The sequence below is a fragment of the Dendrobates tinctorius genome, unplaced genomic scaffold, assembly GCF_039654945.1.
Source record: "Dendrobates tinctorius isolate UK_male_01 unplaced genomic scaffold, ASM3965494v1 ptg000009l, whole genome shotgun sequence".
Classification (NCBI taxonomy): domain Eukaryota; kingdom Metazoa; phylum Chordata; class Amphibia; order Anura; family Dendrobatidae; genus Dendrobates; species Dendrobates tinctorius.
Window position 1 is genome coordinate 2,798,501 of NW_027361677.1, and position 17,762 is coordinate 2,816,262.

Here is a 17,762-nt window from a genome sequence, read left to right on the forward strand (position 1 = left end):
CCTGCACATGGGGTAAGCGAGATAGGTGATCAGGAAAACTATACGACATTTCTAATTGGAGGTATTTGCTAATATTATGCCTACTACATATTGCGATAGGATATTGGAGTTGGGCATACTCTTTTCAATCACCTAACTGCAATTGTTCAGCCCAGAGGGATTGAAGGGATTTTAGCAATCGGCGGGTTCCTGGCAGCCCCCTCCTCCAGTTTTAAGCTGACCATACACATGAGAGAGCCGTCTGACACACGTTCATTCAGTAGACCTCTCTCTACCAACTCAAATTGCTCCGGGGGTGGAAACGAAAGAATTGGGGGGCGAATTTCCAGCTATCAGATTCTTGATGATGTCAAATGCCCCATAGCCAAAAAAAAAGTGCACCTTCTAATCTCGTGTAAGCCTCTTAGGACTAAAAATACAATTTATTTTTTCCTCCAAAATAAAAGATAATTTAGCTGAATACAAAATATCGATTTGATAAATACTACGATTTCTTATATCTGATTTTAGACTCCAGACTCTGCTGCATAACAACAACTCTCAGCCTCTGCCTGGTCAGCGTTTGCTGTGATTTGTAGTTCTGCCGCAGTCTGAGAGTCCAGGTAGAAGGCGTCAGTGTTACATGTGCTCTCAGATAAATAGCCTCCCTCCAGTCTTCTCGCTTGCAGGTAACGCCTTTACTCCTGAGCTGCGGGTCCCGTTCTCCTTACATTTATTGCCTCCAGATTGTGAAATAACTGTTTCGGAGACAGCGGCCTGGTCACGTCGAGTTGTTCCGGGCTGACTTTAAAGGCGCAGGATAGATATCTGTTTAGTGTCTCGTCATCAATGGCAGGATCCACAGACAAAAGCGCCGCTTTAAGATCTTCAGGTTTACTGGGGCTAAAATGCAAACAAAAATGTATATTTACAGTAGGTAATGGCATATCCAAATATGTGGGTGCAGCCCTGTCCACTATGCAATAACAAAACAATAGACGGTCATTAAAGAGGGCTGTTGCACGTTCGTTCTTCAAGAGCGCATAGCTCCCCAGCCTCCTGTAGAAGTCGGGGGCTTGGGGATGCACTCCAAAAGACTGGCAGCGTCGCTGGTCTGAACTGTGCGCCCTCCGATGCCGCAAGTAGGGGCAGTAAACCCGGCTGGATGCAGCGCTTACAAGCCCATGCTATGTGCCTAGAAAACTGACCACCACTGCAGTCTAACGTGGCGGGCTCGAGTAATATGTTCGAGTCCCCGCGGCTGCATGTCTGCTCGACAGCTGCAACACGTGCAGGGATTGCCTAACAAACAGGAAATCCTTGCATGTTTTGTGGCTGTCGTACAGCCGAGAGCCGTGCAGCAGCGGGGACTCGAACATATTACTCAAGCACCCCGAAGACACTCGGATAACTATATTCAAGCACACTCGCTAATCACAAGCGAAGAGCTGTAAATTATATAATAAAAGATCTTAATATCTTAAATAGAATTAAAGATCTTGGTTAAAGAAAAACTATGGAATTAAAGTTCTTGAGATCGTGGAGGATTTTTAACAAGTGGTGTATTGCAGAGTTGCTGCTTATTCCAAACCCATTTATAATTTTTAACCATCAGCAAACACGAGACGACCGCTTTAATTGATTAGTAATCACTTACTTGTTTCCAAGTGTATTTCTCAGCTCTTTCAGATATTGCATCCTCTCAGCAGAAAATTGATTGCGGAGTACGCCAAGAAAGTGACTAGGATTTCCCTCTTCATCCTATTAAAAAAAAAAAGTCCGTTCAGTGAACAGATATTTAGGTCCCAACAGACACGAGGTCGTCTGTGCATTCAAGAGGTCATAACTTTTTTTTTTTTATCTTATTTTTTTTATTCAGGACAGGGCAAGTTGTACTTTGTAGGTGGCGTTTCTCGGTACATAGAAATTAACATTTAATTTGTAGTTATTTAAATGTTGGGAAAATTAGGAAAAGTGCACACTCAATGCAGTCATTCTTTATTCTTCTGTCTTGTATACACCTTTCAAAATAAATTAAATTATGATCTAGATTTAATACATATTGTGACAGTCCTAGCCAAATGTGGGAAACACATTTTATTTTGGTACTTTTGTTCCACATATAAAAAACTATTTATAATAAGTATTTATATTCACAGTTTTGGGTTTTGTATATTTTTCTTATTTTATTTTTTTTATTAAATCTACTGGTATCTATTATATTAGCCTGTGTACTAATGCTGGTAGATAATAACCAGGTATGCCCTAACTACGGTGTACACATCACAGGGATTTCCTTTAAAGGGGTATTCCCATCTCTTCTGTCCTAATATGTAGCAGGTGTAATAATAATATTAGCAAATGCCTCCATTTAGAAATGTAGTAAAGTTCTTCTTATTTGCTATGTAGCTTACCACATGTGAAGGGCATTGCAGTAGCTTAGGTATCCATGATTATGACTAGTGATGGGCGGAACCCATGGATGTTCGGGTCTGGTGGGAACATCTAAAAAAAAAAAAAAGTGTGATTCGGGTATCAGAATGGGCTCTCGGGACTCTGATCATTCCCACCAGTCAGAGAGCTGTGGTTCCCACATTGTCAGATGATCTTACCGCCGCTGAGAGCCTGTGTTTGCCACACTGTTTCTCATGCAGTGAGCAGTGCCGTAAGTGACGTCACCGGGACTCATCAACTTTGAACTCCGGTGAACTTTCTTGTGCCTGTTCAGCACTACACACTGCAGGAGCGATTAGGCTCCTGTGTCAGTGTGTTCCAGCTAACGGGGATAGTGGCTGCAACACTGATGTGACCACTATCCAAATCATCAGGATGGGCATGGGACAGTATGGATTATCTTCATGCCAGACAGGTGAGGAATATGATTGTTTATTATTTTTCTTTATTTTTATTTTTCTTCTTTTCCAGGGAACATGGGCGTCTGTGGATTAGACATGAAGGTGAGTATTATGGTTGTTTGCAATTCTGTCTTTTACAGGTGACATAGACTTCAATGGATTAGGCATAAAGAGGAGTGTAACTGCATTTTTATTTCAAATAAAGTAGTCTGTGTCATTATTTCAATTAAAGGATTTTATTCTGGCTGTGTCTTTTTTACAATCTAATCTATGGGGTTAGTAATGGGGGCGTCATATAGACGCTTTTCCATTACTAGCCCGTGGGTTTGATGTCAACAGCCATGAAACAGCTGACATCAACCCCACAACCATTAACCCACTTGGCACCGCACCAGGGCAAGTGGGAAGAATTGGACAAAGCGCAAGGATTGACGCATCTAATGCGCCTTTTCTCTGGCAGCTGCGTGCTGCTATTTTTTGGGTGAGGGGGGATATATTCATGGCCCCTTAAGAGTCTGAGATTACCAGCGCCCAGCTGTTTGCGTTAGCATGGCTGGTTGTAAAAAAATGGGGGGACCCTCTATTTTGATAACCAGCCATGTTAAAGCTGACAGCTGAAGGTTGCAGCCTTTAACTGTCAGTTTTGCCTATGCTGGTTATCAAAAATAGAGTAGATACCACGTCATTGTTTTTACATTTATTTATAGAAACGGCACCAGGTAATGAATACTCCCATCAACGGCGCCTGCTATAGCTGTTATCAGCGACAGCAGGCATAGGCTGATACGAGTTGTACTCTCTCATCAGGCGACGTCTGTGACTGGCGGTAACCTTTTTACCGCTGGGCACATCTGCTGGCTCACGCTGTCATCTGACAGCATGGGAATCGCAGCTCTGTCACTGGCTGTAATGATCTTACCGCTGATCAGAGCCGCCAGTGATTCTTGCGCTGTCATGCACATGACAGCGTGGTAAACACCCAATGTCTGAGGTGCCAAACCCGAACAGTAACAGAGTTCCTGGAAAAGTCTGTGTTTGGGGTCCGTGCATGAACGCTAAGGGTGTGTGCACACGCTGCTGATTCTGCTGCGGATCTGCAGCAGTTTCTGCTGCGGTGTACAGTACCATTATAATCAATGGAAATAGAAATCTGCAGTGCATACGGTGCGGAATTTTCCGCACGGATTTGCTGCGGTTTCAAAATCGCAACATGTCAATTCTTTGTGTGGATTTCGCTGCGGTTTGGCACCTGCTCCATGGCAGGTGTCAAACCGCAATGGAAACCCGCAGGCTAAACCGCAGAAAATCTGCAGATAATCCACAAATCCGCGTGGAAAATTCCACATGACAATCCGCAGTGTGTGCACACACCCTAAGTGTTTGGTACTGACCACGAACTTTACTGTTCAAATTCGCCCATCTCCAGTTGACATTTAGCTGTTTGTGGTCGTAACCATGGATATCTAAGCTCCTGCAATGCCCTCCACATAAGTAAATGACATAGCAAATTAGGAGAACTATACTCCATTTCTAATTGGGAGGCATTTGCTAATATTTTTACACCTACTACATATTGCGATAGGATCTTGGAGATGGGAATAATTCTTTGGTGCAAATATGAAGTTGTCTGCTTCAATTTTCCCTGTGAATGCCGTGATATGCACTGATCTCAGCATTCAAATGATTTTATGACTGAGGTACTGTTAATAACCACATAACGTCCAATGACGGACATAGTCTGTCATTGGACGCTTCCATGTTTGGTGCAGGCTCCAGTGATAAGCCCGCACCTTTCCCTGGACATGACAGCTGATCTGATCAGCTTACATGTTCCCCTAACAGCCGCGGGTGAAATTGCAATTCACCGGCGGCTGTTAACATGTTAAATACCACTGTCAAACTGACAGCGGCGTTTAACGTGGACACGCAGGAAGCGCGTTGCTTCCTGCTCCCATCGGCGCCCGTGTCACATGACCGCGGGTCGCCAACGGGTTGGCATGACAACCCGGGGTGAGGAAAAGATCCCTGTGATTGTCATTGCTGGATCGCTATGAGTGCCACATAGTGGTCGGGCTCTCATAGCAAGTGAGCATTTCTGATACATAGAGCAGGGCTGCAGCACTGTGCTATGTATTAGAGGCGATCAGACAAGTTCAGCTTCAAGTCTCCTATTGAAGTAAGTAAAAAGTAAAAAAGTTTTTAAAAGTATTAAAAAAATTCAAATCACCCCCCTTTCACCCCATTCAAAATAAAACATAAAAAAATCAAATATACACATTTTCGGCATCTCCGTGTTCAGAATCGCCAGATCTATCAATATATAAAAAGAATTAATCAAATCGGTAACGGTGTAGCGAGAAAGAAAATCGAAATACCTGAATTACGTTTTTTGGTCACTGCAACATTGCAATAAAATGGAATAACGGGCGATCAAAAGACCGTATCTGCACCAAAATAGTATCAATAAAAACTTCAGATCGGCACGCAAAAAATAAGCAGTCACCCAACCCGAGATCCCGAAAAATGGAGATGCTACGGGTCTCGGAAAATGACAACTTTTTTTTTTTTTTTTTTTACAAGTTTTGGAATTTTTTTCACCACTTAGATAAAGAACTTAGACATGTTTTCTGTCTATGAACTTATAATGACCTGAAGAACCATAATGGCAGGTGTGTTTTAGCGTTTAGTGAACCTAGCAAAAAAAGCCAAACAAAAAACAACTGTGGGATTGCACTTTTTTTTTTTTTTGCAATTTCATCCCACTGTCGTTCAAAAGTACAACTCGTCCCGCAAGAAACAAGCCCTCACATGGCCATTTTGAACAAAAAATAAAAGTTGTTGCTCTGGGAAGAAGGGGAGCAAAAAAGGAAAATGCAAAACCAAAAATAACCCTTGTCGTTAAGGAGTTAAAGCCATTGTCCTATGCCTGACTAGAATAAGATTTATAGAGCAAGAAACACCACAGCTTGTCATGAATTAGATGAGCTGTGGCGCCGCACCACCCTCCTGCCCCAGCTTCTCTTTAGCTGGCATGAAAAGACCAAAAATGCAACACATTTGCAACTTTTCGAAGCAGTTTATGCCAGAATTCTTGTGAAATTGCCTTAATGAATTAGGGCCTTAATGAATTAGGGCCATAATGTTACAAACGCACTTTATACCTCTTACATAGGGACACAGTTTAGGAATGGCTTTAAATCCATTGCTGTAAAGCTACAACCTTCAGCATGCACTAACCGCGCCAGGCTGTTACAGACTCTAAAAAAGCCTGCAAAAAGGTGCAGGTAAAAATCGGTGCATAAAAGGAAAACTGGTCTCAGACCCCCCTATAACAATCCAGGTCTGCGGGTGTTCAATACTTTCTCTTTAGAAACTAAAACGGGGCAGTAATTGTGCTCTAATAGTAGCTACAGTTGTACTCAAAAGTTTACATACCTGGCAGAAATTTTGCTTTCTTGTCCTTTTCCAGGAATATGAATGATAACACCAAAACTTCTCTGCTCATGGTTAGTGGTTGGGTGAAGCCATTTATTGTCAAACTACTGAGTTTTCTCTTTTTAAATCATAATGACAAGCCAAAACATACAAATGACCCTGATCAAAAGTTCACCTACCCCATTTCTTAATACCATGTATTGCCCCTTCTAACATCAATAACAGCTTGAGATCTTTTGTGGTAGTTGTGGCTGAGGTTCTTAATTTTCTCAGATGGTAAAGCTGCCCACTCTTATTGGCAAAAAGCCTCCAGTTCCTGTAAATTCCTGGCCTGTCTAGCATGAACTGCGCGCTTGAGATCTCCTCAGAGTGGCTCAATGATATTGAGGTCAGGACACTGAGATGGCCGCTCCAGAACCTTCACTTTGTTCTGCTGTAGCCAATGACAGGTCGACTTGGCCTTGTTTTGGATCGTTGTCATGTTGGAACATCCAAGTACGTCCCATGTGTAGCTTCCAGACTGATGAGTGCAAATTTGTCTCCAGTATTTGCTGATAACGTGCTGCATTCATCTTTCCTTCAACTTTGAAAACGTTTCCTGTGCCTTTGTAGCTCACACATCCCCAAAACATCAGCGATCCACCTCCGTGCTTTATAGTAGGAATGGTATTCCTTTCATCATAGGCCTTGTTGACCTCTCTCCAAATGTAACATTTATGGTTGTGGCCAAAAGGTTCAGTTTTGGTCTCATCACTCCAAATTACCTTGTTCCAGAAGATTTGAGGATTGTCTCTGTGCTGTTTTGCATATTGTAGGTGAGATACTTTGTGGCATTTGCACTGTAATGGCTTTCTTCTGGCGACTCGACCATGCAGCCCATTTTTCTTCAAGTGCCTTCTTATTGTGCATCTTGAAACAGCCATACTGCTAGTTTTCAGAAAGTCCTGAATTTCAGCTGATGTTATTTGTGGAATTTTCTTTGCATCCTGAACAATTTTCCTGGCAGTTGTGAACGACACTTTTGTTGGTCTACCTGACCGTGGTTTTGTTTTTACAGAGCCCCTGATTTTCCATTTGTTAATCACAGGTTTGAACACTGCTGACTGGCATTATCAATTCCTTGGATATCTTTTTGTATCCTTTTCCTGTTTTATACAGTTCAACTACCCTTTCCTGTAGATCCATTGACAATTCTTTTGCTTTCCCCATGACTCACAATTCAGAAACATCAGTGGCTGGATGAAAGATGCAAGAGTCTGTCTGGATCCCAGAAACTTACTCGGCTTTTATGCACACACACTGATAACAAGCAAACAGGTCACATGTGAGGATGTTACCTTTAGTAAACATTCAAACCCATTTGTGCATATTATCAGGCCAAAATCACCAGGGTATGTGAACTTTTGATCAGGGTCATTTGGATGTTTTGGGTTGTCATTATGATTTAAAAAGAGTAAACACAGTAGTTTGACAATAAATGACTTCACCCAACCACTAACCAAGAGCGGAGAAGTTTTGGTGTTATCATTCATATTCTCTGGAAAAAAAGGCCAAGAAAGCAAAAATTCTGCTGGGGTATGTAAACTTTTGAGCACAACTGTATATGGTACAGGGGGCCAAATAATGCAGTACAGGCGTGCTTATATAATACTGCCATACAATGAGTCAAATGTATTATTGTTTTGGGGGTAAATTCTCAATACCAAATAGTTAAAGGGGTTGTCAATCTGGGACATTTATGGGTAAATATGAATGGATAAGGGCCATGAATGCATCCGTAAGAGCATGCCAGGGCCGCATTCTCAAGAACTTGGACATATGTGGTAAATCTGATCAACATGTCAGAGATATCCCAAATGAGACAACCCCTTTATTCTGCCTATGATTACATTATAGTATTACATAGTCATTTATGCAATACAAATGTAGCTTTACCTCACTGAATAAAGACTTGTAAATGATATTTTCATCCTCCGGCTTCAGCTGGGACTCGACAGCGTCCATCAGTTCCTGAATTTCATCTGAAGTCTTAGATGGAAAGGCTTTTCTGAGTTGGATCCTGTAGAAATAATACAAACGTGAAGCTTCCAATAAGTGGCGCTAAAGTTTTAGTCCTCTTCCTTTCTGAAGAGACAATTTGCATATTTAATTTCCCTGTGGAGCATGCATGGCCTAGAAGTCTCCTCACTCTGGCATGCCAGGATTGGCATGTTACTCTCCACTAGGAGAAATGTTACCCCTAAGACCCCAAACGTGAACTGGAAAAGTCCTACAATATCTGTGCTGACTAGTAATGAAGGGGCAGGATTTCCTGGACAGTTTTGCATTTTTTTTTTCCCTACATGCAGAATTTTTTGACCACGTAGATGCAATGTACTGAGCTGCTAATGGTAGGCATAGAGAACCCCAAACCTTTCTGCACTATGGGGCCCAATATTTGTAAGATCTTGTGATTTGTAGAATTAACCTAAAAATAAGATTTCCTTTTCTCACTAGAAAAGGAAAGTGTCTTGTAGCCGGTGGAGGACTCCTTGCGCTTCAGGAGCCATCGCTTTCTTCCTGTGGCAGTATGGTAACGATACTGTGGTCTAAGATAGCACCATCATAAATAGGGTGATTGTTTCCATTTTCTGCTGACAGCTTCCTCTGCTCTCTCTTCACAATCAGAATAAAATTATCAAGTTATCTGTGGGATTTCTGCAAGGTATATCAAATGCAAAAAATTCTGCAGACTCATGGGCAATGGGAGGACGACTATCTCCAGCTTTCTTTTTTTTTTTTTTTTTTTACCCTATCATATCCAGGTTTAATGTTCTCTTAAAGCGACATGTCAGCACAGAATGACCGTTCAGACCAAGTACAGGTGTTTGGTGCACCCTTGGGGTGGCCAAACAGTAAAGTGCAACTTCCCACCTACTTGTTTTCCTTCTATCGCCATTTTCCCTATTCTTTGCCAGTTCTGGCTTCATAGGGCAGAGAAGGGTGGTGGTACAGGGAACACAAAGAGGGGTATTTATAAGACTGGCCATGCCATGAAGCCCATCCTTCCTATCTAATTGTTTTCCATCCATCTTCCTTTTCCTTGACTGACAGCTGTGGCTTTCCAGGAACCAGCTACAAGCAGAGATGGATGGCAAACAAGTAGGTGGGAAGATGCACGGTCTTGGCTGCGCCATGGATGAACCCAAGCGCCTGTGCTTGGTCTGAACAATCATTCTGTGTGTACAGGCTCCCTTCAGTATGGCTGTATTTGAATAATAGGTGAAATACGGCGGCAGAGTTGGTGCGTATAGATTGACAGGACCCGGTCAATCGGCCACGTCAGTACTCTGACCGCTGGACACGAGCCCCTAGTACTGCCTCCTGACATCTGGGGCTCTTCTGTTGATTAGCCAGCCTGGTGCGACATCACAGTTGTGGTGTGATGCATGCGTGATATCCTGCCCGGACGGTTAATCAACAGTAGATGTGCGGCTTCTGGCGGGTAGGAGACGGTTCTCGGGGCTCCAAGTAGTGTTGTGGTTGATGGACCGGGTCCTACGAATAATTTTTCACCCTCTCTACTTGGAGGCTCTGCTGTTCTACAAAACCAAGTGTAAGTTCACATCGAACACAACAGTTTAGTTGGTTTGTAAAGGGTCCCAGTGTTTGTCACCTGGTGCCTGTGTGAAGCTTACACGTATTACCATTATGCCTGTTTTTTTTGTGCAGCTGTGTAAAGTGCTATTTTCATGTCAGACATTTATGACCTAACCATAGTATGTCATAAGTTTGTCTGCTAGGTGGGACCCAACATCTAGATAGGTTCCCCCACCTCTGTTGAGAAATATCATACATGACATATACCAGTTGAGAATACCCTGTGGATATGCTATAAATGGCTGAGGTACGACTATCCCTTAAAACATCAGTACAGAAGTTTTGGTTTTTTTTTTTTAAGTCTTTCCATTACTTAGCTAGCATACCTGAACTGCTCCTGTGCTACTGATCCATCATTTGAGCTGTCGGCAGCAGCGAGCTCCTTCTGCAGAGGTTTATGTCCGTGAAACCAAGCATAATACAAATCTTCATCCATCTGCAAGACAGACTTTCCATGTTAGCATGCTGATGGAAACCACAAGGAAAAGTTCAGATTTGGGGTTTTGAACTGTAGAAGACAAGATGGAGCTTTTTAGACCTCGTACACATAAGTGTATTGTGTGCTCAGATGTATGGCGCTGGGTTAGGTCACCTGTACATTGTGACCTCTCCGATCTCATGTAGAGGCAGACATGTCATATCACCAAAGTATTCTCCACTTCCATGTGTGAAGGACAAGGACTCTCAGCCACTAGTGATGAGCTAGTGAACGTGTTCGTGTGCTAACAGAGTGTCTTCGGACCAAGGATGTTGAAGAACAAGCCTACGTTTTACTCACCTGACCCATAAGGACTCGATAAAAAGAATGGATTTGGTCATTTCGCAGTTGAATCCGACATGTTTGATGCAAAGAATACGACCATCCGAATGCCACCTCCCCAAACTTCCTCTGTAGGTAGTTTATCATAAACTCGGGCAGAGAGGATCGTCTGCCCTTCTACAATAAAGACAACGGGGAGAAATACATTTTTCCATCGGTTTATAAAGTAAAAGTCTAGTCCAGAATGTAGGAATTGCATTTGCACATTTTTTTCTGACGATATCTGCTACTATATATATTTTTTTTTTTTTTTTTTTTTACTTTAAAGATAAGCCCATGGTGGTGTTAAACAAAAAACAAACAGTCAGGTATTGGACACCCACCCATCTTCTTCACGAATGCTTGTATTTCCCTTAGCTGGAAAAGAGTCCCATAGCTATCTCTTCCAGAAGGATAGAACATCAACACTGCAACCAATCTGTAGCCACTGATCGGCTGCAGCAGTCATGTGAGTTTCGTCACTGTCACGATCACAGATCAATAATCCATGTATCCGATTGACATTAACCAATGTGAATGCTCGGTACACTACCTGCTGATCCATGGCAAATTTTTCTCTGCAAATCTCCTTTATCATCCCGTACACGTCTCTTAGGCTTAATCTTAAGTTTTTCACTGGTCGATCCTGGCGCAGATGAACGGGAACTTTATCGCCAATTCCCTAGAATCAACGATTCCAATAGCTGTATCACAAGAGCTCTAGATTTCTACGGGCCCTTCTGAACTTCCAAATATCACAGACATTCAGCTTTCTTTGTGTTGGATTTTATATCAATCATTGGAAAGTATTACAGTGCAAAACGGGAAAAAAAATGGCGCATGGAGAGCCTACGTCTCTGTGGCTTCTATACGGAAGCCAAGACAAAGCTGAAAACATCCTTAGATTCATGGAGTACTATTGCCTAAGTTGATCACTAACATACAGTCATGAAGTCATACACCTAATTGGATACATCGCCTTTAGGCCAAATTCAGATGGCCGTATATAGACGACAATGCCGGACTGACCACGGATCTCCTGACTAGATCTGAGCGAATTTTTCAAAATTTGGATCCGAATACAATCGGCGGCAAATATTGTATTTGCAATATTCGCCGAACACAGCCAAACGTCATTGGAGTTATTGGGAGTAGAAATGAATGTTCGGAATCAATCGTCAATGTGATGAAGGAGCAGCCGCCATCTTGGATATGGGGCCTAATGCTCGCCTCATGTCTGAGCTTGGCCTGTCCATTTTGGTCTGAGTTCACAAGAATTACAGGCAGCTAACTGCTCCTACCCCCCCCGGGCCTGTGAGCATATTGAAGAAAACAGGATTTAGTGCTCCAATGTTGAATAGCAAGGTCTTTTAGTATGATAATGAGATAAAGCCAAAGCAGAACTTCAAAGCTTGAGTAGGAGCCACGCCAGCATGGGGCAGGAAGGTGCCTGGGGGCTTCAATTAGAATATTCCTGTCAGCTGGACACAGAAATACACATCCATTGTCTCTCCCAGCCTCTTCAACTCCATCCTAGGATCATGGATTATGAGCACACCTTTCGAGTTATAGACTCATAAAAAATATCTGCGTGACCCTGAGGATATCGCGCATCTGGCAGTGCGACTCCTGAGTCGGTGAGGGCTCTGGGACTTGAGATATAGAGATTGGCCCTCCACAGCGACCCAATTGGGGCCATGTTTGCTCTCCACGCGACAGGCAAAACAAACCGCATTCACTGGTACCTCTCGTGTCCTGATCTGATCATGCTGTAGAAAGTTACCCCCTTTCTTAGATATTGGGAGTAAGTTCTGCAGGGAGCTAAAGGGTGGAGATTATTAGCCCACCCTCTGACACAGGGGGAGGAATCCAGCATGCTTAAGAACTAGCAGCACATGGCAGAGACACTCACTCTCTCACAGAAGAACCAGTCGATGATGATCTAAGAAGGAACTGGGGACAGATCTGCCAAGGGGAGCAGCGGCCCGCGCTTTGGGGTCTGTCCGGCAACTAAGATTCTTGTACCTGTGGACTGCAGAGCTCCCGGCACCCACATGCAACCTACAATCTGGTAAATTGACCTCCAGCTTAATATCTCTAAGTCTTGTACCCTTATTGATATATTTTACTCTGACTGCAAATCCACTGTAATTCCATTGTATAGCTTACTGTATATTTCTGTAATTATCTAGTGCGCCCTTAAGGCAATTAAACCATAAAATTAATCTTGGGCTGATGCTTTTACTCTGATTATGAATCTTAGAATACCCAGCGGTTAACAGGACTTCCTCCCCAGCGTCCATTTGCTCTAGGTGCAGTTCCCTTACTGACCTGAGAGACAAAGGGGGCGCCGGAGAGCTGTGCCTGTGTAGTTACGTCACATTGGTGACGTGGGAGGAACTGGTCTTGTCCTTCACAGTCAAACATAAATTGGGCACGAATAGGGTTCCAATATGGCACGAATATGGCAAATTCAGATTCGGCGACCGATTCCGAACATATTCGCTCAACTCTACTCCTGACCTAAACTTACTGCCTTACAAGTACCATATATATGAGGTTGTAAATTTGGGTTAGGAGACCACGGTTCAGCCAGGCATTGAAGTCCGTATACTGCTTGTCTGAACCCGACCTTAGAGCAATGCGACACTGTTGACTGCCAGTTAGGGAAGAATTGTAATATTACTACCATGGTTGCAAGGTTACCGCCTAAGTAAGTTCCCGGTTATTTATGGTATACCATATGAATAAGTAGGGGCGCAGTCAGGCGGTCATATAATTGAGATGGTGATCAGAACAACGGCTCTCCTGATCTGAGTGTGACAGTATCATGTATTTCTATGCAGCTGTCATTCTTGGGTCAAGAGAGCCGTCAGCCAGTTTATGCGCAGAGTTCCGATTTCTGTTCGATTTATACGGCCGTCTGACTCTTCCCTTACAGAGTTTAATACCATGCCCGGAAAGAAATCCTTCTCTTGGAGAATTTTTGTGCCCAGTTCTGTCAGTAACACATCCAAAAGCTGGTCGCTGCTTTTTCCGTCAGATAATACGGACCATCGCTGAAAGACCTCGGGAAACATATCTGCAGAAAGGACACCAACATTTTATCAGCTGCGTAATATAGTTTTATAAAAAAAAAGTTTTAGAAAGTTCAGTTGGAGGCAAAGTTTACCCAAATTTTCAATTTTTCAAATTCTTTATTCAAAGAGTACAAACAATGATTGATACGATGCAAGTGTTAAAAATCAAATGTCTGATGCAGGTTTCTATTGTATACTACTATGAGGCCACATGGATGAGGTAGAGGGAGGTTTCCTGGGTCGGCTCCCCATCCCCCAACCTAGAATGGAGAGTCTCTAAGCATTCTGTCAGACCCACCATCATCCATGTACTATATAGACTTGAATGTAATGTGCTGTGTACTACCAGGCTTCAGGGTTTACTGATGATGACTGGTCAAAGCTTACCCTGCCATATAACTACACTAGGTAAGGGGTACAAAACTGAACATGTCAGTCTTTAAATGAAATATATTTATTTTTAACATTTAAGGGGAAAAAAAAATGATACAATGGTTGAACATACCTATACATTTCTCCCAGTCTGGCCTAGGGGTTCTGCTTTTCTGAAGATCGTCCACCTCCTGGCAGATAGAATCACGCTGCTGTACAACTTGTTGGTTGATCTCTAGAAGTGACTTGTGTTCCTGCTGTAATTGGGAGAGGTCGTTCTGAAGAACGCCAATCTGCATCAATAAAGATCAATTATATATGTGCCTTGTTTATAAAAAATAAAAAATTAAATATATATACAATGAGGAAATTCGCCAACAGTTGTCCTCCTAAAAGTTGTCTTGTTCTGCTTGACCCGATGGAGTTAAAGTAGAATTCCTAGATTTTTTTCTTTTTTTTTTTTTAATTCCTCCTGTACTTCTTCAGTTGTGTCATATGGTTATATGGTGATCTCCTGGGAATTATAGTTGTGTGAAAAAGTGTTTTCCCCTTCCTGATTTTTTATTCTTTTGCATGTTTGTCACACTTAAATGTTTCAGATCACCAAACAAATGTAAATATTAGATAAACATAACACAAATAATCAAAAAATGCAGTTTTTAGACTAAGGTTTTTCTTATTAAAGGAAAAAAATCCAAACCTGCAGGGCCCTGTGTGGAAAAAGTGCTTGCCCCCTAAACCTAATAACTGGTTGAGCCGCCCTTAGCAGCAACAACTCCAATCAAGCGTTTGCGATAAATGTTAATGAGTCTTTTACAACGCTCTGGAGGAATTTTCGCCCACTCATCTTTGCAGAATTGCTGTAATTCAGCCACATTGGAGGATTTCGGAATATGAACCGCCTTTTTAAGGTCATGCCACAGCATCTCAATTGGATTAAGGTCAGGACTTTGACTAGGGCACTAGTCTTAATTTTGTTTTTCTTTAGCCATTCAGATGTGGACTTTCTGGTATGTTTTAGATCATTGTCCTGCTGCATAACCCAAGTGCGCTTCAGCTTGAGATCATGAACAGATGGCCAGACATTCTCCTTTAGTATTTTTTGATAGACAGCAGAATCCATGTTTCCATTTACCACAGCAAGTATTCCAGGTCCTGAAGCAGCAAAATAGCCCCAGACCATCACACTACCACCACCATATTTTACTGTTGGTGTGATGTTCCTTTTCTGAAATGCTGTGTTACTTCTCTGTCAGATGTAATGGGTCATACACCTTTTAAAAAGTTAAACTTTTGTCTCGTTATTCCACTGAGTATTCTCCCACATGTCTTGGGGATCATCAAGATGTTTTCTGGCAAAACTGAAAGGAGCCTTTATGTTCTAATTACTCGCCACTGGTTTTCATTATTGGAACTCTGCCATGCGGGCCATTTTTGCCCGGTCTTTCTTTCGGTGGAGTTATGAACACGGACCTTAATTGAAGCCAGTGAGGCCTGCAGTTCTTTTGATGTTGTTGTGGGGTCTCTTGTGACCTCTTGGATGAATCATCACTGTGCTCTTGGGGTAATCTTGGTTGCCTGGCCACTCCTGGGAAGGTTCACCACTGTTCCATGTTTTCATCATTTGTGGATAATGGTTCTCACTGTGGTTTGCTGGAGTGACAAAGCTTTAGCAATGGCTTTAAAACCTTTTTCAGGCTATGTGCCCACGTAGCGTCTTAAAACGCTCACTAAAAACCGGACTCCTTCCCAGAAATCGCGCGTTTTTTTCCGCGCGATTTTACCGCGATTATGATCGTGATTTTGCTGCGATTTTCGCGTGCGATATTCAAGCACTTTCCAAGCGATTTGAAGCATCGCTTGGAAAGTGATTTGACAGGTTGGTCACACTCAAACATAGTGTTTGACAAGTGTGACCAGGTTTTTACTATTGAGGCCACCTATGCGGCATCAATAGTAAAAGATAGAATGTTAAAATGCTAAAAAAAAATAAAAAAAAATAAAAAAATCGGTGTATATTTACCTTCCGGCGTCCCGCGCTGCATTCCCGGGCCTCAGCGTTCCCAGTAATGCCTTGCGAGACCTGTGATGACGTAGTCTCGCGTTGCTATAGCGATCTCGCGAGACCACGTCATTACAGGGCCTTGCCGCAAGGCATTACTGGGAACGCTAGGCCGGGAATGCAGCGCGGGACGCCGGAAGGTAAATATACCCCCATTTTTTATTTTTTTTACAGGGGTATGGTACCCAGGGCCTGGAGGACAGTCTCCTCTCCTCCACACCGTGGGTACCAACCGCACATGAGACGCTTAACTTCCCGCATGGTGGGCATAGCCACATGCGGGAAGTAAGCGATTCTCATGCATTCCTATGGGTGCGGAATCGCGGCAATTCTTTGCGATTCCGCACAAAAGAATGAGCATGCTGCGATTTTTTCCGCGATGCAATTCCGCCGCGGAAAAAAGCGCAGCATTAGCACAGCATGTGCGGAATGCCATAGGTATGCATGGGGGGGCGTTCTGTACACGATTTTTAAACGTTTTCGCAGCGTTTTCACACCGAAAATCGCGGCAAAAACGCTTAAAAATCGCTACGTGGGCACACAGCCTTAGACTAATAGATCTCAATTAATTTTTTTTCGCATTTGTTCCAGAATATCTTTGGATTGCAGCATGACATCTAGCTTTTGAGGATCTTTTGGTCTACTTCACTTTGTCAAACATGTCCTATTTAAGTGATTTCTTGATTGAGAACAGGTGTGGCAGTAATCAGGCCTTGGCGTGGCTCGGGAATTTGAACTCATCTTCCCAAAGATGTGATAAGTCACAGTTAATTTGTTTTAAGGGGCAATCGCTTTTTCACACAGGGCCCTGTAAGTTTTGGATTTATTTTTCTCTTCATAATAAAGACCATAACAAAAATAATCACAAAATGCAGTTTTTAAATTATCTTTGTCTAATACCTAAATTTGTTTGGTGATATGAAACATTTAAATGTGACAAACATGCAGAAGAATAGGAAATCAGGAAGGGGGACAAACACTTTTTCACACCACTGTACATGCATTTGTGTCTTATGCACTATCCCAGTCACTGGAAGTTACTAGATGATGATGATGATGATGATGAAACTGTATGGACTGTCCCAATGAAGCTTTCCACAAGGTTATGGGGACAAGCTTTTTTTCACAGATGATGATGACTGCACAGCTCCTATCATAGTTATAATGTATGAGACTACAGTTTAATGTACTGACTTGTACACTTATAGTATATTAGCTTATAATGGAGAACATAAAAGGAAGGATAATAATCACAGTGTTATCCCATGAGACATAAATTTACTGGTTCTAGCTTTCATGGGATGCTGCCCTGACGCATCATGCAATTTATAGCAGAGCGAAGAGGAATAAAATGCAGGGTGAAATATGGAATCAAGATGGAGGATGAAAGGCAGAAAAAAGGAGGTCTTACTACATGGAAGTACATAAAAGTGCAGATCATGACCGACAAGCCAAGTTGGAGGGTAGTCTAAAAAAAAAAAAAAAAAAACGGGAGTGGTTTTCTTTAAATAAAAATGTAAAGGCAGACAACAGCAAAATAA

At 42.5% G+C, this 17,762-nt stretch overlaps 1 protein-coding gene across 3 annotated transcripts in view; it reads right to left on the reverse strand.

Moving 5' to 3' along the window:
- Positions 1-403: 403 nt before the first annotated feature.
- The window catches only part of TSNAXIP1 (translin associated factor X interacting protein 1), a 72,033-nt gene continuing 54,674 nt past the window's right edge, over positions 404-17,762 (reverse strand). For 2 of the 3 annotated variants that reach the window (XM_073581749.1, XM_073581759.1), the window contains exons 9-16: positions 14,293-14,452; positions 13,659-13,789; positions 11,261-11,389; positions 10,687-10,845; positions 10,235-10,344; positions 8,205-8,328; positions 1,637-1,740; positions 404-882 (exon numbers count right to left, since the gene is read on the reverse strand). In XM_073581749.1, the coding sequence (XP_073437850.1) occupies positions 678-882; positions 1,637-1,740; positions 8,205-8,328; positions 10,235-10,344; positions 10,687-10,845; positions 11,261-11,389; positions 13,659-13,789; positions 14,293-14,452 (1,122 nt within the window). In that variant the 3' untranslated portion in view covers positions 404-677. Of the gene's footprint in view, positions 883-1,636; positions 1,741-2,393; positions 2,485-8,204; positions 8,329-10,234; positions 10,345-10,686; positions 10,846-11,260; positions 11,390-13,658; positions 13,790-14,292; positions 14,453-17,762 lie in introns of all 3 variants that reach the window. The other variant, XR_012233440.1, reaches the window with a different exon arrangement.